The following is a 24149-nucleotide window of genomic DNA, read 5'->3' on the forward strand; positions in this document are numbered from 1 at the left end:
TTTTGGATTAAATTAAAGACAGGTTGTTGTTGTTTTTCATTAAGCTGGCCATATGCCAACACTGGCTCTTGCTCATAGAGCAGCCCGTAGAGAAAAAGACAAACACCTGTCGGTATATGCTAAAGTATGTAAATCGTCTGCAAGATACAAGAGCTAGGAATACAAGATGATTTCTTAAAATTTGTAAGGTACAAGTAAAACTCTACTTATAAAGTTTTTTTTTTTCTATTCCTAAGAAAAAGATATTTCTCCACATTTATAAGACACAAGTAAGACGCAAATTATAAAGATACATATTTTTTTTTATAAGGCAGAATTATTTCTCCACATGTATAAAATACAAGTAAGACGCAATTTATAAAGATATATTTTCATTATTTTATAAGACAAAATTATTTCTCCACATTTTTAAGATACCATTAAAACGGTGCTTAATTTTTTTTTTTTTTATTTCTAAGACAAACTTATTTCTCCACATTTATAAAATACAAGTAAGACGCAGCTTGTAAAGGTATAAATTTTCTTTTTATTTTATAAGACAAAATGATTTCTCCACATTTATAAGATACAAGTAAGATGCAACTTATAAAGATACATATTTTTTTTTATAAGACAAAATGATTTCTCCACATTTATAAGATACAAGTAAGACGCAACTTATAAATATATATTTTCATTCTTTTATAAGACAAAATGATTTCCCCACATTTATAAGATACAAGTAAAACGCAACTTATAAAGATACATATTTTTTTTATAAGACAAAATTATTTTTCCACATTTATATGATACAAGTAAGAGGCAACTTATAAATATATATTTTTATTCTTTTATAAGACAAAAATATTTCTCCACATTTATAAGATACAAGTACGGCCCAACTTATATAGATACATACTTTTGTTATAAGGCAAAATTATTTCTCCACATTTATACGATACAAGTAAGACGCAACTTATAAAGATACACATTTTTTATTTTTATTTTATAAGACAAAATTATTTCTCCACATTTATAAGATACAAGTAAGATGCAACTTGTAAAGAGATATATCTTTTCTTTTATTTCATAAGACAAAATTATTTCTCCACATTTATAAGATAAAAGTAAGACGCAACTTGTAAAGATACATATTATCTTTTTATTTTATAAGACAAAAGGATTTCTCCACATTTATAAGATACAAGTAAGACGCAACTTGTAAAGATAAATATTTTCTAAATTTTATTTTATAAGACAAAATTATTTCTCCACATTTATACGATACAAGTAAGACGCAACTTATAAAGATACAAATTTTTTTATTTTTTTTATGACAAAATTATTTCTCCACATTTATAAGTTACAAGTAAGACGCAACTTGTAAAGAGATATATCTTTTCTTTTATTTCATAGACAAATTTATTTCTCCACATTTATAAGATAAAAGTAAGACACAACTTGTAAAGATACATATTTTCTTTTTATTGTATAAGACAAAATGATTTCTCCACATTTATAAGACACAAGTAAAACGCAACTTATAAAGATACATATTTTTTTTTTATAAGACAAAGTTATTTTTCCACATTTATAAGACAAAATGATTTCTCCACATTTATAAGATACAGTAAGACGCAACTTATAAAAATACATATATTTTTTTTATTTCTAAGACAAAATTATTTCTCCACATTTATACGATACAAGTAAGACGCAACTTGTAAAAATACATATTTTTTATTTTCATTTTATAAGACAAAATTATTTCCCCACATGTATAAGATACAAGTAAGACGCAACTTATAAATATATATTTTTTATTCTTTTATAAGACAAAATTATTTCTCCACATTTATAAAATACAAGTATGACGCAACATGTAAAGATAAATATTTTCTAAATTTTATTTTATAAGACAAAATTATTTCTTCACATTTATACGATACAAGTAAGACGCAACTTATAAAGATACAAATTTTTTATTTTTTTTATGACAAAATTATTTCTCCACATTTATAAGATACAAGTAAGACGCAACTTGTAAAGAGATATATCTTTTCTTTTATTTCATAAGACAAAATTATTTCTCCACATTTATAAGATAAAAGTAAGACGCAACTTGTAAAGATACATATTTTCTTTTTATTTTATAAGACAAAATGATTTCTCCACATTTATAAGACACAAGTAAAACGCAACTTATAAAGATACATATTTTTTTTTATAAGACAAAATTATTTTTCCACATTTATAAGACAAAATGATTTCTCCACATTTATAAGACACAAGTAAAACGCAACTTATAAAGATACATATTTTTTTTATAAGAAAAAATTATTTTTCCACATTTATAAGACAAAATGATTTCTCTACATTTATAAGATACAAGTAAAACGCAACTTATATAGATACATATTTTTTTATGAGGCAAAATTATTTCTCCACATTTATACGATACAAGTAAGACGCAACTTATAAAGGTACATATTTTTTTTTTTTCATTTCTAAGACTAAATTATTTCTCCACATTTATAAGATACAAGTAAGACGCAACTTTTAAAAATATATTTTTATTTTTATTATATAAGACATAATTATTTCTCCATATGTATAAGATACAAGTAAGACGCGTGTTATAAAGATACATATTTTTATTCTATTTTATAAGGCAAAATTATTTCTCCACAAAACGCAAGAAGTCTTCAGAATAACCTTTATCAAAATTTTGCCAGATACTTCTCCTTTCTCTCATGATTAAGAGTCACTGATGTCTTTTGGCGTCTTGTGTATTTTGACAGCCCTCGACAAAACGAGTGAGAATCTCTCTCGTTTATTCAGGATGAGAATTTCCTCTTTATGTTTGAGTCCAACTCACCGTGAGAACCCGGATGTTATTTTGCCCAATCTTACCCAAACAAAGGAGGTCAATTGGGTTTTCCCATTTTTTATTTTTTATTTTTATTTTTATTTTAGGCAAATGTGCAGACAAATTTTTTTTTACGGACTTCAGGTGAGGATTAGTAAGTTTTTCGCATAATATGCTAACTGAGATTTTTCTTTTATTCAGGCCAGCTTATATCTATCTCCTGTATTTTTAGTTTGTGCAAAAGTAATTCCATACCTCTAGGAGTTGAAAACATTCAGTAAGGTAAAGGCGAATAAAAATGGATGAAAATCATCAGAAATCTACATAAGTGCCACGCCTAGCATCTAGATTCTCGTTAATATTTATTTAAAGAGTCTTTCTATGAATACTAAAAACAAAAAAGAAAAAAAAAAGAAAACTCAATTTATAATTTACTACAGATTTTTCATTAATTTGGATATAAAATAGATACAAAAGAAAATACGATTCAGTAGTCAATGCAAACTTCTCATAGAAACTGAAAATTGCTGAAGAAATAATTGAAAATTGTATAATTCAAAATGATAACTTACCATATTAGCTGCATTCAACGAGCCAAAGGAATTAAGAAACATCTGCACGTACACCTCGGTGGCATCTGCAAAGCAAAAAAAATATATATATACATATATATTTAAATGAAAATTAATATATGATACGGATGGACAATTAAGCATCAGAAGTATTAAGATAAAGTATTCAAGAAGTGAATAATTAAGGAGGAATTTCCTCCTAATTAATGTGCCAAGCAAAAATAAATGAATAAATAAATAGATAAATAAATAATAATAAAATAATATACTAGGTAGATTGGGGCTCTGTTTGTGAATATTTTCAAAACTTCAAAAGTATGGCATTAATTTATCGGATGTGGGAACTGGCTGAGCACTGATTAATCATGAAGTATTTGGATATATTCTCTCTCTCTCTCTCTCTCTCTCTCTCTCTCTCTCTCTCTCTCTCTCTCTCTATAATATACTGATTAATCATGAATTATTACGTCCACATTCTCTCTCTCTCTCTTTCTCTCTCTCTCTCTCTATCTCTCTCTCTCTCTCTCTCTAATGTACTGACTAATCATGAAGTATTTCGTCCACATTCTCTCTCTCTTTCTCTAAATTATACTGATTAACCATGAAGTATTTCTTTCTCTCTCACTCTCTCAGTAATGTACTGACTAATCATGAAGTATTTCGTCCACATTCTCTCTCTCTCTCTCTCTCTCTCTCTCTCTCTCTCTCTCTCTCTCTCTCTCTCAAATAATTTACAGGGCCGTAGACCTCAAAATTCTTAAGCTCATCTCGTCAGCATTCTGCTTGATCTTTCTTTACCCTTCAGCACACTTGTATGTAAACAAAGATTTGTGCTGATATATTTCCATTCTTGCGCATGCGCCTTCATGCATAAACCATTACGTACCTAAAGAATGCGGCGCAAAGATGTATACTGCCATGAGATTTTGCTTGATGTTGTTTACAGTGGGTGCGTACTTTTAAAAGCATGTCGGGTTGAATTAGCGTTAATTTGAACACTTAACGCAATTCTAGCACACCTAGGCACCTAAAGTTTCCTCATTAAGATGTACCAATGTGAAATCTTTAATAATTCTTCTGACGATGGTGGAGAACGGTCTAATAACGCTCTCATACTAATGTAACTAAATTAACCCATATATACATATATATATATATGTTACAAGGAATATGTGAAATCAGAGATGACACGAAATCCCTAGGGAATATGTGAGATGACCAATTCGCTTAGGAACATTTGAACCCCGAGGGCTAGTACTAAACACTGTGAAACAACGATTCATCTACTATACTGTTTCGCCGTGTTTATTAGTACTAGTCCCCTGGGGAGTCGTATGTATTTCGCTGTGTTTAGTACTAGTCGGTAGGGGATCAAAAATTCCTAAGCGCATTTGATCCCCCAGGGGCTATAGTAGATTCACATCACCCGTGCTCTTGATGTCTAGGCCAGTCCCTTACGACGCTCCTGATTGGCTGTTGATAAGCCAATCACAGGGCTGGAAGTTTGAAAACTCTCCTCAGTCTCTCTCGAGAGTTCACATAGGCAGGATGTATGTTCCACCTCCCCTGAAAGACGTATCCCTCAGGAGAGGGGGAACATTGATCCTACCCATGTGAACTCTCGAGAGAGACTAAGAGTTTCCAGCGGCCAGCCCTGTGATTGGCTTATCAACAGCCAACCAAGAACGTCGGAAGGGACTGGCCTAGACATCAAATGAACAGTTGATGTGAATCTACTATAGTACCAAACACGGCGAAACGGTGTAGGTGAATCGCTGTTTCACCGTGTTTAGTCCTAACCCTCCAAGTTCAAATATTAATAAAGCGAATTTGTTACTTCACATACGCCCTAGGAATTTCGTGAAATCCCTGGATTTCACATAGTCCCTGCAATATATACACGTGCGTGAACATATGTGTCCGTTCATGTATGTAATCTTCTTTGCCCAAACTGCAACAAAGGTTAACTTTATTATTTGCTTATTTTGCTGATTCGACAGTGAACGCATTTCTCCTATGTTATTTTTATGCACAGCTTTCTATGCAATATATTGCGTGGGATAAGGAATTTTAAGTTTTAGACGATTCATTAATATTGCACAATGTCAGCACTAACAGCGCAGTTACGGGAAGGTAATTCATTAAGGGAAAATGACAAGCAATAAACAGAAAATTAATTTGTTGGAGTTTTTCTTTGTTTAGACGCTGGCAGAACTAAAAGCTATTCGTATCCCTTTATCCTGCCAAATTTTTTTCCTCTACTTCGGTGTAATTTATTCTTACAACTCTCCCTCCTAGTCCACTAGTTTAAAATTTATCCTTTTTTTTATCCTAGGTTCCATTAGTCTAAGAGGCTCAAACTTGTGTAGCCAACATTCCTCATTCATCTGAGTTAGTGACATTTCATTCATCTTTGCAGTAATCTTTCTCAAATGTCTGCCATGTGGCTGCCAAGAGCATTAAGCGTAAAAAAAAGTAAAAATGAAAAATAGAAACTAAAAAATCAAAAAAATCTGGGTGGTCAGAAAAATAGCAGGTGGGTATGACCCCGTCTTAACTTTCTAGCTACTAGTAGGACTAGTTTTGCTTCTCTATATCTTGTGTACCCTCTCACAAAAGCAACCATATATATATATATATATATATATATATATATATATATATATATATATATATATATTAATATATATATGTATATATAATATATATTCTCAGGGGCATTTCGGTTCAGTAAATCTTTTTTAGGATGAACTTGCTAGACCATGCACTTTTTTTTTTAACGGTGGTTACACCCACCACAGTTGCGTAATTACCTGGTACATAAATCACTGAATAGTCCTTTGGAGGCAAAATGGGGTCTTATAAAAAAAATGCCTATTTGCACGTCTTCGACCGCGATCAAACCTGGGACCCCTCGCTTGATAAGCGAGAATGCTACCAATCATGCACTGGGCGCATATATTTAAAAAGGAAAATGGGCTGACCTTATCTTCACTGAAGTGCAACTTGTAGGTGATTGGTAGTTGCAAAGGAGATTGTATACTGTACATTTGCAGGCTGTATCACTGCGTATATTGATTTAATATCCGTCAGTAAAGTCTGCATTTCAGTGAAAGTCTTAAGTTAAGACTATACTCTGTTTTTTTTCATCTGTCCATCCGCCTGTGGTGTTTCCGTATGGTAACACTGCGTCCCGGGCTCTAGATAGTTACATTTAGCTTACATTCAACGGTTATAATAATATCCTATTTCGAATATTAACTGTGTAATTCGCAATCAGTAAATTATTAAAAAACTTTTCAGTTGCAAATGTACACCCAGATATCCTTTTATTTACCTAAAACTTACAAATAGCGTAACTATCTAAAGCCCGGGACGCAGTGTTACCATACAAAAACACCACAGGCGGATGGACAGATGAAAAAAAAAAAACAGAGTATAGATGGTTTTATTGAGTGATCTGTGTATGGAGTATAAGGTTGAACAGCTGCATGGTTAGAATAACTGTACATTTCTACCTGCGTTATTTTTCCCTCCATCAGTGCAAACCTATCCATGAGTACGAATGAAGCATTCGTATTTTGTCATAGATGATAGTCTAGATAGCAAGGTTGTGACACGTGCTTGAGTTACGTTTGGCACGATAATGTAAGACAGACCTGTCATTCTCCACATTGAGGAGAGGTTGTTCTGTTTTTGATGGCCTGCCTTTAGACTTAAGTCTTGACATTATATTAGCCTTTGTCTGGGGATTTAGTACCTGTTTTTTTTTAACCTCTATTTTGCTTTGATCATTATGACTGACATCGACCCGTAAACTGGATAATGAACTTTCCAAATATAGATATTCTAATTTTGATGTGGGTATTCCTTCTTGCACCATAAGTCAGTCTCAACTTTATCAGAGTTCAGTTCGTTTATTTCGAAACGGAAACGGTCGTTATCATTAATGAAAAGTCCACATTCGAGTGATAAAACGTCAATAATCCCTGGTAGATTTTGAATTAGTAAATAATAAAAACATCAAGCACTGCAACTGCAAAATCAGGTATAAATGCGTCTAGATGTACTGTCCAGAATATGTTCAGAGTAATTAGTCATTTTCTGTATTAGTGAATGTTTATATTTTCAGAGTAAAGACTTTGGTATTTGCTATGAATGTGGTTATGTTCTCCATCGAAAATAACACTTTGCACTGAACACGCCTCAATTAAGGAAAAAGTAGGCCTATCTCAGTTATTAAACATTATTATTAATACTTTTGTTTGATGGAATTTTATAGCAAGTCAGGCTAGATTTATTTAATGCCAGTGTGGAGCATTTCATGGTAAAGAAAAGGCTACATTAAAATAAATAAGAAATAAATAATGCATGAATACGACCTAAACAACAGCATATACAAAGTATTTAAGTATTTGGCTTTATATATAACTTATAGGCCTACAACTGTAGTACAATAGTGTAATAAGGAATGCCTTTTTTTATAATATAACTGGGATGACTGAGCACATTTTATATAATGGCTGCACAACACATTTATTGTAACTCCCCGGGAAGTTCATAGCAACCCTCAACGCCACCTGGCGTCCCTGATATCTGAGACAGAATGACGAAGAAGAGGAAGAAATGGGAGGAATTGTAGGGTCGTTGCTCCTTATCTAGAGGGCCATAGAGGATAATATTAAACATCCCGGCATCCTGACCGCAAGTGCCAAGCACGTGAAGCGAGTGATTGATGATCTGAGATAAAAGGGAGTGACGTTGCGGAACGGTTACCTGGCCGGGGGGGAGGCGTTTGGCGGGAAGCGCCACTCTTGCTCCTAGACTCATAAGATCCTGTTGTAAATAGAACTAATCTGGTTTGCAGATTTGTCTATCTCGTTATCTCCCTATGCTCTTGGAATAAATATGTAAATGTATTTATGAAAATTTACCTCATAAATTTGTTATTTTTGACACGTTCGTCTTCTTGGCTGGAATACGGGTGTGTGAAAAAGGTACATTATTCTTCCTCCGCGTGCATTCTGTGCTAAAACACTTTTCATACTGAAGAAATCTCGTTACTTTTTTGTCTCTTATGAAGTGAAAACGTTTCTTAAACAAAGAAGTATTGTTGAGTAATAAACCTAACAATGATTTTGAGCAACTGTACCAATTACAAAATTTGAAGATGCTTCAGTGCACCTTAGTAGTACGTTATTTTCAAAGGTCTCAACCGCGCATTTAAACAAATCATGCTCTCTGTTGAAAGTTCATATCTACTCATCGATATTAACTCTCCTTCCAGGTTTTGGTTTTATACCCTTAATTAACTTATTATTGTATTAAATATTTCAAATGTTTCATTTTCCTTTTACTACGTGTATGCGCATGGCGTGAGGATTAATTTACAGAAAGCTAAAAGTTTCGGAAACCGTTAGCAGAATGGTCGTTATACTCAATTAAAGAAATGTGGAATTATTTCTGTAATGTCAAATAATTTCTTACGAAAACCCGTTGCTGAATAACCACTGGTTCCATGCAACGTAAAAACACCATTCAAACAAACAAAAATTTCTTACGAAAGTCATAAAACCGGTTTGAAAAGGTGTTTGAACCAAATCACACTCCAAATATATATATGAAATCTATTCACATATTAATATCCTGATGAAGCCGGACGCCTCATTAAGCTAGACCGAAACCAGTAAAATATGACAAATTTATGTGCTCCCAAATGAAATCTCGATGGGTGTGTTCAAGCGGCTGACAGTTACTAATCTCTCTCTCTCTCTGTCTACACACACACACACACACACACACACACACACACATACACACACACACATATATATATATATATATATATATATTATATATATATATATATATATATATATATATCTACACACACACACACACATATATATATATATATATATATATATATATATATATATACATATGTATAAATATAATATATTATAATATATATATATATTATAAATTATAATAATATATATATAAGATATATATATATATTATATTTATAAATATAATATATATATATTATAAATATATATACATATATCGAACTACAAATGTCCTTTAATATCTAATTCGCTCTACCTCGGAATTAATATATTTTTCATATATGTTTAACCGAGGGGGAATTTATTAAGCGACAATAGAATTGGCGATCGACAGGCGCGAACCATCGACATCTCAATTCCAGAACTGGCAGTGAAGCCCCGGTGGCGGGGTGGTCTGGAGCTTCACTGCCAGTCCTGGAATTGAGAGGTCGATGGTTCGCGCCTGTCGATCGCCAATTCTATTATCGCTTAATAAATTCCCCCTCGGTTTAACATATAAGAAAATATATTAATTCCAGGTAGAGCGAATTAGATATTAAAGGACATTTGTAGTTCGATATATGTATATGAATCACGGTAATGTGATAGACTTATCTATATATATATATAATATAGATATATGAATATATATATAATATATATATATATATTACATTTTTTCTCAGTATATCTCTGCTCTTGGAGGCTTGTTTTATCTGCAAGAACACTTATAAGTTTTACAATATGTACACCGGATCTTAAGGAAACTTAACCGTGCTAGAATAGTTTTTTCATTTCATAACCAACTTTGATTCGATGTTTTTCATCCGCAAGTGTATTAAAAAGTTGTTAGCAAATCTAGAAGGTAAGAGTTCATAGCATGTTGGACGTAGTAGCTACATAAACCTTGGGAATGCGACTAGCATTTTTTTAGGTGCTTAACTTGTCTTCCAGTGAGAGGTTGGTTCTACATATTTTAGTCTAAGTGAACATATCTAAATGCAAGAGATTTGATTTTTTTTTTCATCATTTTAGGTTATGTACGTAGTAAGTACTTTCCTAATGCTTCTAACTCAAGTTTAACCCCTGGTGTAGATTCAAATTATAGGCCTTTCGTTGCTAACTCCTCAGGACCTGCCTTGGTATGCGACACTTGCTGTATTTTTCTTAGCCTTTATATCATGTAAGATTTCTTTAAATAATGGTATGAATGATCTATTAAATACATAAACAAGCATTTGAACTACGCACATTTAACCGTACAGATCTTACATTGGTTAAATACAATATAATACACGTTTATCATGAGGCTATTAATCAGTGAGGTAGATCTAGCTCCCCTGCTGAGCTCATAGGCAGCTTTTTAGTACAATTGCGCGTGCGCACACTGGTGACGTCAAGTTCTTCCAACCCTGCGAATCCACCTTGATGGTTGATGCCATTAGTTTGTTTAATGGTACTTTTTAGTGAGTTTCTGAGAGTTAACGTCGTTCATTCCTCTGCTCTTGCGTGTTGTAGTGCTTTCAGTTTATTTGGATTGTTGACTGTGCTCTTCAAAATTCAGAGGTAAGCCCAAACGTGTTCTGATGTTCTCATTGTTTGTTACTGGACTGGTGACTGTGGTCGTCAAAGCCCGGTTTCAATATGATGGAAATCATGCATGAAGCTCAACTCTCTGGTTCTGCCGTAGGTTTGTAACATTGCAAAGGTGATAATCATTATGCCAGTTGAAAATGGATCCAAAGAATGGACGTTTTCTATATAAAATGAATCAACACTAACTATAGAGGTACACGAGGACAAGGAAGACTGTCATCCTTAACTCAGATGTCGGTTAAAATAAAAAAAATCTGCTTGAGAACAGGACACCCATTTTATGATGAAGTGACAGATAAACTTATTGAAAAAGATAGGGTAGTAGAACTCATTTATATGTAAAATCCTGAAGGGGGAAAACATAAGCAGACGAAATCACATAGCACAAGGAAGGTAATTAATATAGCTTTCATGTATCGGTGATGCTAGTATAGGCTAATGCAAGGCTAATTTACATAATAGTATCGGGTTAGGGCTAAATACAGTTAAACCTTTTATCGATATATTTAACCTTTCCAAATTATACTTCTTGCCTAGTCGCGTCCTCTTACACACATGTATGAGAGACAAGCACGTCCCCCTGAAAGGTTAATATAGTGCGCCAATATCACATATCCGCACCCATTGTAGGCCTAGTAGGCTAATGCAAGTGTGCATAAGTGTTTTCACAACAATTATTATTCATAAATAATGTATTTTAGGCAAAGATTCATCGCTATTAACCAGGTAAGCTTCTTGGGAAAATAGATACACTAACAAAGCTACGTACTGTGGCAGCGGTAAGAGATGGCAAGGTTATTACCCTGCGCGATTTTTCATACGGTATTTGGCAAGCAATCCCGCCATTGACTGCGTTGCCAAGTAGATGCGAAGCTAATATTCATTGCTTTTTTTCCAATTTCATTTAATAGGAGCATCATGGTTTAACGAGGCAACAAAACTGATAGATTTTTGGCTAATTTGTTAGCGAAAGGAGAATGCAAGTAGCAACAGTATCGTGTATCACAAAGAGAGAAATTATGGCAGCCTTTATTTTTGGTAGGGTACAAACTTCCCTACGTGACAAAGAGTGTCTCGACCTAAATACAGTTTCAGATGCTGAGAATCTCCTTTTCCTTATCGTTCCTACGTACATTAATACATATTTAACGCTAAGTGTTACTGGTACGTATGATCTATAAATTCGTACACTACTTATGTGTACTAGGCCTAATATGCAGTTAATTCCGCTGAATTGTCATAATCACTGAATTAGAAAGGAATCATAAATCAGATTTGCTATTCATAAACAATAATATTTCCTTTCTGTATGTCCTATCAGGCTGCTAGAGCATGGAAAATAAAACGTCGTTAATCCACGTATCTCTCAGATAAAATCAGTACCTGTCACCCTGTCTAGGTGGTGGAATGCCAAGTGATAATGCAGTGCGCCGGTATAGTTTCTCTCTCTCTCTCTCTCTCTCTCTCTCTCTCTCTCTCTCTCTCTCTCATTGTTTACCTTCACGTACATTGTTAGCCCTCGGAAATTGTTTGTAAAGTAATAATGAACCTTAAGAATTGAACGTATTCTTTACCAAAGTATAACCGCTAACCACCCCCCACCCCCCCGCCCTCTCTCTCTCTCTCTCTCTCTCTCTTCTCTCTCTCTCTCTCTCTCCTTTTTTACCGTTACGTACATTGTAAGCCCTTACAAATTATTTGAAAAGTAATACTGAACCTTAACAACTGAACGTATTCTTTTAAAAAAGCATAACCTAATAATGTAAACCCAACGACTCGCTTACTGCTGGGAAACCGCTAACTACCGGTGACAAAAAATTAATTAAAAATCACAGTTCTCTTTACACCGTGAAGGTATATCTTGCTTTGATAAAAGAGATGAACGTTCACATATGCTCCTTCTTATATAACAGCATGTCATTATAAAAAGAGGTTGTTTTATCAAAAGAATATTTATGGGTAAATGTGAATTTATATCTCATAACCATAAATCATGATAATTGAAGATGATATGATGATGATGATGATAATGATTATTATTATTATTATTTATTAATTATTATTTGAAAACAATAGTAATAATATTTTATTAGAATAATAAATATAATAATAATAATATAATGATAATAATAATAATATAATAATAATTAATAATATAATAATAATATATAATAATAATTATTATTATTATTCAATTGTTATTAATTTATTATTATTATTATTATCATTATTTATTATTATTATTTTATTATTATTACTTCAATGCCAAAATGAAACAGGTGATGAAATGTATCAAATAAAATAATAATTACAGAAAATTACATGCACCATCAAAGCAAGGACAAAAAATGAATTCAGAAATGAACGCAGCTGTTTCTAAACCATGCATTGACAGGAGAACGCGACCTGTAATTATAGTTTGATTGTCTTACCCCCCAAAGTTTTTTCGTCTGTGGTGTATTACAGGTAGTTAGTGGTTTCGAGCTGGCGAGAAAAAAAAAGAAGAAAAAAAAAAGGTTCATGACTGTCTTTTGTCTCGACACCGTTTTTATGCAGTAGTGCAGTATGCACGCATGCATGAGTACTCTCTCTCTCTCTCTCTTTCACGCGCGCACCACACACACACACACACACATATATATATATATATATAATATATAGATATTATATATATATGTTATATATATTATATATATATATATATATATATATATATCGTTAAATTGTATAGATAATGTCAAATTACTCATTTTTGTCCAAGAAATACACACATGCACGGTCTTGTTTTCGAAGCTTTTAATAGAAATCCCAGTTTGAGATATATTGCATATAATACAAGCTGTTTCTGAAGCTTTGTTGTATTCAGGCGACACGTTTAATACAGCTTCATATTTTGCTACTATTAAAGTTTTCTTACACTTCAAAAATCAAATTTACATATGATCCAGTACTTATGTACTTCCGTTTTTGTCGAATAGTTAAAAGTTGTATTTTAGTCAATAAATATCAGAATGCCTTGTTCATTGTCTTGAAAATCCGTTATGTATTTTCAAGTAATGACCGCTTGTTTTCATAACTTTCCCCGTGAACAATAAAATATATATTCATTGAGCAAAGGCCACAGGAAGATAGAAGAAAGTAGTACCAAGTCTCTTTCTTCTTTCCCACCGTTATCCCTAAATTAAGGGGTCGGTTGCCTGATGCGCCTTCTCCACTGCATGCATCAGCCATGGTTTATCGTTTGGCAAAGGGGTTTTTACGACCTGCATGCCCTTGCTGTCTTCAACCACAGTTATTGGTGGTGGGCTTCGCCTCTGACTAAAACGGCCGCCTGCACGGCAACAGTTTCCTCAGATATAGTTAGTTGGCCTAGCCTTTCACTAAAAAGTAAGACTGCAAGGCACCAGTTTCCACAAATATAGTCAGTGGACCTAGCCTTTGAATAGAACGTCCACCAGCATGGCAGCAGTTTCCACAGATATAGTCAGTGGACCTAGCCTTTGAATAGAACGTCCACCAGCATGGCAGCAGTTTCCACAGATATAGTCAGTGGACCTAGCTCTTTACTAAAGGCTAAGACTGCAAGGCACCAGTTTCCACAGATATAGTCATTGGACCTAGCCTTTGACTAAAACGTCCACCTGCATGGCAGCAGTTTCCACAGATATAGTCAGTGGACCTAGCCTTTGACTAAAACGTCCACCTGCATGGCAGCAGTTTCCACAGATATAGTCAGTGGACCTAGCCTTTGACTAAAACGTCCACCTGCATGGCAGCAGTTTCCACAGATATTGGCAGTGGGCCTAGCCTTTTACTAAAGGCTAAGACTGCAAGGTAGCAGTTTCCACAGATATAGTCATTGGACCTAGCCTTTGACTAAAACGTCCACTTGCATGGCAGCAGTTTCCACAGTTATTGGCAGTGGGCCTAGCCCTTTACTAAAAAGTCAGACTGCAAGGCAGCAGCTGTCCTTTTAGTCGCTTTTTACGACACGCAGGACCTACGGTGGTAGTATTCTTACACCCCTACCACAGTGTCCAGAGCAGTACTAAGTGCTTGTGTGTTATTTCGAAACATTTTCAAGGTACAATTATTGAACCTTGAAAATATGTTGAAATTACAAGAAAGACCTTGGTACTAATTTCATTTAATTTTCCTGTGGCCTTAGCTGAATTCATTGCCACATGCTATTAAGTGACATAAGCACAAATCTGTGTTGAACGTAAGGAAAAAAAAAAAAACGATTTAATTGCACGACACAAAATCATGATGTGACGGAAATTCTCAGCATAGTTTTTCATTGACTCAAATATAATAAGGAAATGGTAAACTCTTGCCAGAAGTCGGCTGAGTGAAGCGCATGATGTATTTATTGCCTTTCCGCTGCGTTGAAATATATAGCTGTAGCGAAGTATATTATATATTTATTTATTCGAAAGGGTAAAATAATTGAAATGGCGTGCAAAGGGTTGCGTACAGTTTGGCTTAACTGGAGTTCATATATGTCCACCTTTACTGCTGAAACTGGGCATTTAACTTCGGTAAAGGAAATGTGCTCTGTCACATAAATTGTTCTTTATTTATGTAGATGGTGGCTGTAGCATTCTCGCATTATCGCATAATGACCAACTAACAGCGATCCTTTATACTCTTTCTGTATCTCAGATCAACAACTTCACCATTTTATGCTTTTTAACATAAAAAGAAACAAAAAATTTCCCTGTAGGGTGTTCTTTGATGAAAGAGAGAGAGAGAGAGAGACAGACAGACAGACAGACTGGCTGGTTTATAAATAAAGGGGTTGTTAACATTCTTTGGTCTCGCTTGCTAATGCGTCTTAGGCCTAAATATAAAGCAAGGCTCATTCTTGCCATCACTTCCTGACCGAGTGTTAAAGTCTGTCAGACTTTTGGACTTAATTCTAAGTCTTTTATTTCATCGCCAAATAGGACATTGAAATCTATAACCTTCCTCTGTGTTTCCTGAATCCTTGAAGACGTCTCATTTTTTCTTTAAATTTTTCTCCAAAAAGTTAAGTATGTCTTAGTTTAACCAGACCACTGAGCTGATTAACAGCTCTCCTTAGGCTGGCCCGAAGGATTGGACTTTTTATTTACGTGGCTAGGAACCAATTGGTTACTTAGCAACGGGACCTGCCGCTTATTGTGGGATCCGAACCACATGATATCGAGGAATGAATTTCTAATAACCAGAAATAAATTCCTCTGATTCCCGCATTGGTGGCAGCTGGGCGCGAACTTGGGCTACCAGAAAGGGGAGTTCAGATTCGGCGAGCACACTTGTCACGGTTTCGTCACCTTTGAAAATGTAAACAGTATAAACGCTATTCCCGGCGCAGCGTTTAAACGCAAATTCATGTCGACCACCATCATTTTGCTTGGAGGATGTTAATGATCGTATGTCGGTGAGAACGTGCATTATATATTTTGCTTTTCGGTAAAACCGGTGCGTGATTAATCACGTTAATAATTTTGGCGGTTAAATGAATGAGTTCTTCCTAAATAATCATGAAAATATTTTGGCAAATCCGCAATCTCGGAAGGTTGTTTAGTGCCATCAGTGTAACTCATGCCGGTGCACTGTAGGCATTACTTAGGGATCTTTGAAGGGAGCCTTAGGCCCCTAGCTGCAACCCCCTTTTATTTTCAATGCTATATCCCCGTTCATAGTGTTTTTTTCTACACCTTTTAACCTTACCTTTTACCGTCAGTTTCCGTTTCAGCGCTGAATGGCCTCATAGGTCCCAGTGCTTTGGCCTTGGGCCTAGATTTTGTATTCTGATCTATCAATATTTTAACTAATGCAAGTCTGTTTTCTCTTTTTTTTTTTTAGGTTTTGCGGGGAGGTATTAATTTCATTTTATCCTCCGTTATTGTGAAGAAATTAACACCACTTCGCAATTCCGATTTCAAAAACTTACAGTCTATAGGATTCCTCTTTAATGATGTTTGTGGCTCTCCCTAATTAGTTTTGGGGGGGGGGGTGGGGGGGGGGCCGGCTGGGGAGAACTATGACGTCATCATCATCATCATTCCTTGAAGTTTCGTCGCTGTTCGGATGACTTGACATTCTGAAAGTCATTGTCTCGTATATATCTAGTTTTGTGTATAATGCTTAGTTTGGGATCGGCATTGCTTCAGCTGCCTTTTAAGAGCTCTAAAATATATTCGAACACCTTTTTCCCCCTTTTTTAATGTTCTTTTGCATAACTTTTCTTCAATGTTCTTTTGCATAAATACAATTGGATTATATACAATGTCGCATACGCAAGTCAATTATATACAATGCCACATACGCAAGTCAATTATATACAATGCCACATACGCAAATCAATTACATACAATGCCACATACGCAAGTCAATTATATACAATGCCACATACGCAAGTCAATTATTTCAATTGTAACATCTTTACAGGATTTTTCAAGATTTCACCACCAATAATTCTTATACGCACACACACACGCTTACGCACATCACACACATACACACATATATATGTGCGTGTGCGTATCTGTGTGGAAGCAATGCTCGAAATTTTTTTTTTTTAAATTTTTTTTTTTAAATTTGAGAAAGTGGAGGATTTTTCGACACAAAAGTTAGAAGGGGAGTAATAAAATGAAATCGATACGCGAGTGTGGTCTGTGTTAGTAGCATGGAACTATAGCCATAAATTGTAGTCGTTATTCAAGACTGGGGGGAAAAGATAATGAACACCCAGTCTCTCGTGTATGGGATCACACGAATAATGATGTGTAACTTGATCTTTTTGTCCGTATCTGTGTCGAGGGAAATCCTCACACAAGATCAATTTTCTTATTAACCTTTGCCAATTGAAGAGTGAATTGTTCTAACTTTTCACTCGATGTTACTTCCTTTATTAAGTTCCTCGCTGGACGGGTGGTTTTCGCGCTCGGCTGCCAATTCGGTGGTCCGAAGTTCGAATCCCGGCTCGGCCAACGCGGAATCAGAGGAATGTATTTCTGGTGATAGAAATTCATTTCTCGATATAGTGTGGTTCGGATCCCACAATAAGCTTTAGGTCCCGTTGCTAGGTGACCAATTGGTTCCTAGCCATGTAAAAATATCTAATCCTTCGGGCCAGCCCTAGGAGAGCTGTTAATCAGCTCAGTGGTCTGGTTAAACTAAGATATACTTAACTTTAACTTCCTTTATCAACAATAAAAACTTCAAATACAGTTTTCATTGAAGTTTTTTGCAGCGTTCCTTCACCCCTTAGTCGTAACCCCTTTCATTCCTTTTAGTGTACCTCCGTTCATAGTCTCTTTCTTCCATCTGACGTTCCACCCACTCCTGACAGTTATGTCATAGTGCAACGCTGAATGACCTCAGGTCCCAGTGCTTGGCCTTTGGCCTGATCTTTATATTCCATTCCATTTCATTCATTCACAGGGGTTTGGTGTCATGATTTTTTAAAATTTATTTAAAATTTATTTAAAATTTGTTTAAAATTTATTTAAAATTTATTTAAGCCAGGGTTGGCAATGATTAAATCAAACTGATTTAATCAATTGCTTAAATCATTGATTTTTTTCATTAAAAAATCATGATTTTTAAAATTCTTTTTATTTTCTTTATTTGAAAGCAAACAAATTGAAAAATATGGTTTGGAGGTTAATAAAAACCTAAGCATACCTGTGCTGTGTCTATTTATTTTGATATGAAAAAAATTGCAAGAATACTTTAGGCCTGAACTGGAAACCTAAAAGATAAATCAATAGTAATTCTGCCATAGAATACATTTTGAGGGAAAAAAGGAAAAAAAAATTAAAAAAATCTAATAAATAAAAAAAATAAAAATAAATAAATAAAAAAAAATTTAAATAAAAAAAATCACCAACCCTGGTGTAAGCTACAAATTCCTGCAGCAGTATTTTAGATTTACGTATTAACTGAATTTTACGAGGATTGGATGAGAAATCATTCGCTTCCCACGTTAATTCACCTTTTCAATTTAAAGGTCTCGACAGTATTGTCAATGACATTTTGGCTTGATCCAGTTACATTCCTCTTTTCGTCTTTCTTTTGAGCCAAAGGTGCAACGATTTTATCTTAATTTGACAGATAAATGGCTTGATTTTGTTCTTTATCATTTTTAAGTTTTTGTTTTTATTTTCCTTTTATATTTTATTGTTTACTTGTCAGTTTCCTTTCTGAAGTGGGCTGCTGGTTTATTGGAGCCCTTTGGCTTGTGGCGTTATGCTTTTATAACTAAGGTTGTAGCTTGTCTTGTAATGATAATATATATATATATATATATATATATATATATATATATATTATATATACATACATATATATCCTATATATAGGATATATATATATATATATATATATATATATATATATATGTACATATATATATCACATATATATAGGTATATATATATATATATATATATATATATATATATATATATATATATATATATATGTAAGGCCTAGGGTTTTTTTGATATAATATATTATCCATGCGTTCTCTGTGACCTATGGAATGTGGGGAACAGTGCAGAGGTGACGACCTGAGAGTAGCTGATCAATGAGTTTCTGGGGATGGCGTGAGATGAAAATGCTTAGTTCGTCAAGTCAATGCACGACAGTTTTATGAACTCTTCTCAAAGTGCCTTTGTGAAACTAGATGCAGCTAGAACCGTGAGGCGCTAGCGAACTGTGTGTTCGTATGTGCGTGTGTGCCTCTTCCCTTTAATAGGTTCATACCCAAGCCTATGGGAGGGATTTTTGACAGAGGGCTTCAAGTCACAGGCAAGATCCCGTGGCATTCGCCGGGGGGGAGTTTTTTATTAAGTGTTTAATTAAGTTGTCCGGCGTTGTCTGGGAAAAAGTGTTCAAGGTGCTTTAGCCAAAGGGATAGTCTTTAGTTTGAATAATCTTGTAAGATGTTCCATTTTATTAACTTTGTCTTTAAACTTGTGTGTACTTACCGGGATGTGTTCTGTATCTTTGAAACAGACGGATCTGGTACTTGTGGAATGCAGAGGGACAAAGAATTCCCAGAGGGGTGTAGACTTGTTTGGTGACTAGACATTGTACTGTTTTTGGGTTAGTCTGTAAGACTGGATTGCTTGATTTATTTATTCTTGTTAATAAACGTTAATGTTATGATACAACTCTCTCATTTTCATTACCTGTTAGAATGGAGAGAAAGAGGTAGAGAGAGAGAGAGATTGCCGAGAGAGAGAGAGAGAAAGGTTATGAGTAATGGGGTCTGCCTTCCGTTTCGTGTCCACGCTTACCTTATGAATACTGGGGAAAGAATCTCCCCCAGTTACATATTATATATATACATATAAATAAATATATAATACCTATAATATATGTATATATATATACCGATATATATATATATATCAATAGAGGGATCCACAGTAATATCCTTGTTTATCTAGATATAATATGTTTTAGACAAAGCTTAAAGCTTTCGTCCATCCTCCTGTGGACTTGATCACTAAGCAGATTTTGCTTAGTTTATCAAGTCCACAGGGGAGGATGGATGAAAGCTTTAAGCTTTGTATAAACATATTATATCTAGATAAAACAAGGATATTACTGTGGATCCCTCTATTGATTTCTTAGAAGCACGAAACAGTGTTTTTATATTGCATATATATATTATATATATATAGATATATATATATATTAGATATATATATATAATATATAAAGCCGAATACCACGGGAAAAGATAGTCAGGAATCCAAGCTTCGTCTTTATTCAGACATCGTCAAGGAGCTACTAAAGTACAATCGGAGAGGAAGGCCTCAGGTACAAACAAGATCAGATACCAGATGGTTAATTATCAAAAGGGTAAAAATTAAATGGATAATCCAGGATTATCGGATATCACACGGTCACAAACTTAAAAAACAGATTCTGACCTTAACCGAAATTACAAGTATCTTTACAGTCCAAAACATGTAAAAACTGAATATATTAATTTTGTTGCTTATATTTATCTACAACTTTTTTCATTATGAAAGCATCAAGTTTAAAAAAACCAATAAACAAGACTTAAATTTAGAACATTTCTATTATTTGACTTGATAAAACAAGAAAATTCAATGATATTCCCTTTTAACTGTGTCATTACATGGGACTAAGGCTCTTGCTTGACTCCAGTTTAATAAGGATGGTCTAAATCTCTCATACTGTAACAAATAATTGCATTCCGCTATTTTGCCCAGTTCTCCACAGAATGTTGATGTTGCTTAAAGTACGCTGTGAAAGAGATTTGCCAGTCTGTCGTAATAGATTTTATCACACTTTTTGCAAGGAATTTCATATATGCAGCCTGGAAGATCTTTAGGAGAATTTTTGATTACTAAACTCTTGACATTAATATTACTGAAAACAACATTTATGTTAAAAAGCTTTAAAATTCTAGGAATATCTAAAAACCTTTCATCATAAGGTAATTTTAGAATGTTATGCTTACTAAATTCAAGTTTGTCATTAGTTGAATAAAATGTTTTTCTAGCTCTTTTCCATGCCACATCTACAAAAGTCCTTGGGTATTTAAGTTTCAATGCAATATCATAAATAATTTTAATTTCAGCGTCAATAAACTGCGGGCTACAGACACGTAAAAGCCCTTAGGAACATCCCAGAAAAAACAGAGGAATTTAACATTTTGATGGTGATTGGAGTAGTAATGAACAAAAGAGGCAATATTAGTTGATTTTCGAAAGACTGAAAAGGTGAAATTTCTATCATTTCTATGGACATTACATCAAGAAAATTCAAATTACAATTTCTTTCTTCTCCTACAGTAAATTTTATAGAAGGACTAAATTATTCATTATTATAAGGAATTCCTGGAGGTTTTCGTGAACTGGCCAAATACAGAAGATATCATCCACGTATCTAAACCAAATAACTTTTTGGGGCAAAATTCTTGGTAAGAGTTTTGTCTCAAAAAATTCCATGTAAATATTGCTAAGGACAGGAGATAAGGGATTACCCATGGCCATGCCAAACTTTTGTACAAAAAATTCCCCATTGAAACAAAATTTACTATCTTTGATACATAACCTTAGAAGCAGACGGTATAGCTTTAATCAGACGGTTCCTGTCGATTGGAAAAATCGGATGCTGAATTATTGCTACGGAAAATTGAGAAAGTGCTGCAACCGTCTTGAAAGGAAGCTCCAAGTCAGGCTGAAAAATCTTATTGCTGAAAGCGACTGGACTAAGCATGCCAACGTGGACTTCATGATTAATTTATCTGACAAACCAGTGGATAGTGCTACGACAGCGGCTTTGGGATATGGGTTAAGCTTTGGTGTATTTAATTGAATCTTGTTTTATCAAGTCAAATAATAGAAATGTTCTAAATTTAAGTCTTGGTTTATTTAAACTTGATGCTTTCATAATGAAAAAAGTTGTAGATAAATATAAGCAACAAAATTAATATATTCAGTTTTTACATGTTTTGGACTGTAAAGATACTTTGTAATTTCGGTTAGGGTCAGAATCTGTTTAAGTTTGTGACCGTGTGATATCCGATAATCCTGGATTATCCCTTTTAATTTTTACCCTTTTGATAATTAACCATCTGGTATTCCTGGATCTTGTTGTACCTGAGGCCTTCCTCTCCGATTGTACTTTAGTAGCTCCTTGACGATGTCTGAATAAAGACGAAAGCGCTTGGATTCCTGACTATCATTTCCCGTGGTCTTAGCTTATTTATGAAGTCACGTGCATCTACTGTGATTTTTTAAGCATATATATATATATATATATATATATAATATATATATATATATATATATATATATATATATATATCGAACTACAAATGTCCTTTAATAATTCGCTCTACCTCGGAATTAATATATTTCATATATGCTTAACCGAGGGGGAATTTATTAAGCGATAATAGAATTGGCGATCGACAGGCGCGAACCAGCGAGAGAGAGAGAGAGAGAGGAACTTGCAGAAAGAAAAAGAGATAGAGTGAGAGAGAGAGAAAGAGCGGAAGAAGCAGAGAGAGAAAGCGGGAGAGAACAAGCGGAAGATATATCAACTGCACAGCCTGCCGCCCAAGAGGTGGGTACCCCAACCAACACCCAACCGACGCTAATAACTCCGTCCAGACCACGTAGGTCTGAACGCCTCAGGGAGAGATTTCGTTACCATCCAACGACCAATTAAAATCCCTGCCCACCGACCCGCCCACCGATTGTACACGACCTTGCATGCTATAAATACTTGTAGAACGTATCTTAATTCACTTTACTGTAAATTCTGATAGATGACTGCCTGTGCGCTGTCGACACGTTAGAGGAATAAACCTAAGACAAATGAAAATCTTTACATGTCCTTAGGAAACTTAATACACCAGCTACATGCTGACGAGAAAAAGATAATAAGAAGAATTGAGAAGATTCTATATAAATTAAATGCCGTTGAAACAGCTATTGTATTCAATGATACTGCCCTCAGAGAAGGCCTCCTTCCTAATAATAATAATAATAATGGATAAGTATAAAGACCTGAAAATAGAAATAAGAAGGATATGGCATATGCCAGTGGAAATTGTACCCATAATCATAGGAACACTAGGCACGATCCCAAGATCCCTGAAAAGGAATCTATAAAAACTAGAGGCTGAAGTAGCTCCAGGACTCATGCAGAAGTGTGATCCTAGAAACGGCGCACATAGTAAGAAAAGTGATGGACTCCTAAGGAGGCAGGATGCAACCCGGAACCCTACACTATAAATACCACCCAGTCGAATTGGAGGACTCTGATAGGCCAAAAAAAAAAGAAAGAATAATGATAATAATAACAATATACTTAAGCAGATTGGAGTGGAATTTGGCGTGATCTATCACTTCCGAATTGGTCACAGTTATAAGAGGAAGTTGAGCTCGCTGTTCATATCAAGCAATAGTTTTGTCGACATTATAATTAGGTAAATTCCTCTTCGTATGTTGAAGTATCGTTTAAGGACAAGATATTTCATTGGTGATTATAGACTTGTTTATATGGAGTAACAGAAGACTTGTACATTTAGGAAATGAATAGACCTGATTTGACATATCTGTGCTTTTTGGTGTAGATTGATCCTGCCTCGTGCCAGATCGGGTTATTGTCCAAGGCAGGGTGAGGCAGGCAATCAAGGCAAGAATGTGGCTATCATGGAGCCTCCGGACTCTGCAAACCAACCGAAATGCAAGCCAAGAGCTTATCAGCCAAAAAAATCCTCACAAATTTCATATCAGACTGATGAAAGAGACT

General features: G+C 34.4%; 2 protein-coding genes across 8 annotated transcripts in view; one reads left to right on the plus strand and one right to left on the minus strand.

Annotated features, from left to right (window-relative positions):
• The window catches only part of LOC135218352 (glycine receptor subunit alpha-2-like), a 179514-nt gene that overhangs the window by 48515 nt on the left and 106850 nt on the right, over window positions 1-24149 (minus strand). For all 5 annotated transcript variants that reach the window (XM_064254579.1, XM_064254581.1, XM_064254577.1 and 2 more), the window contains exon 4: window positions 3421-3485. In XM_064254579.1, coding sequence (XP_064110649.1) covers window positions 3421-3485 — 65 coding nt within the window. The remainder of the gene's footprint in view (window positions 1-3420; window positions 3486-24149) is intronic.
• LOC135218354 (zinc finger protein OZF-like) overlaps window positions 10625-24149 on the plus strand; it is a 131383-nt gene continuing 117858 nt past the window's right edge. For 2 of the 3 annotated variants that reach the window (XM_064254586.1, XM_064254585.1), the window contains exon 1: window positions 10636-10817. The gene's annotated coding sequence lies outside the window, so the exon portion shown is untranslated. Of the gene's footprint in view, window positions 10818-24149 lie in introns of all 3 variants that reach the window. The other variant, XR_010315303.1, reaches the window with a different exon arrangement.

This window comes from Macrobrachium nipponense, chromosome 9 (assembly GCF_015104395.2).
Source record: "Macrobrachium nipponense isolate FS-2020 chromosome 9, ASM1510439v2, whole genome shotgun sequence".
NCBI classification, from domain to species: Eukaryota; Metazoa; Arthropoda; class Malacostraca; order Decapoda; family Palaemonidae; genus Macrobrachium; species Macrobrachium nipponense.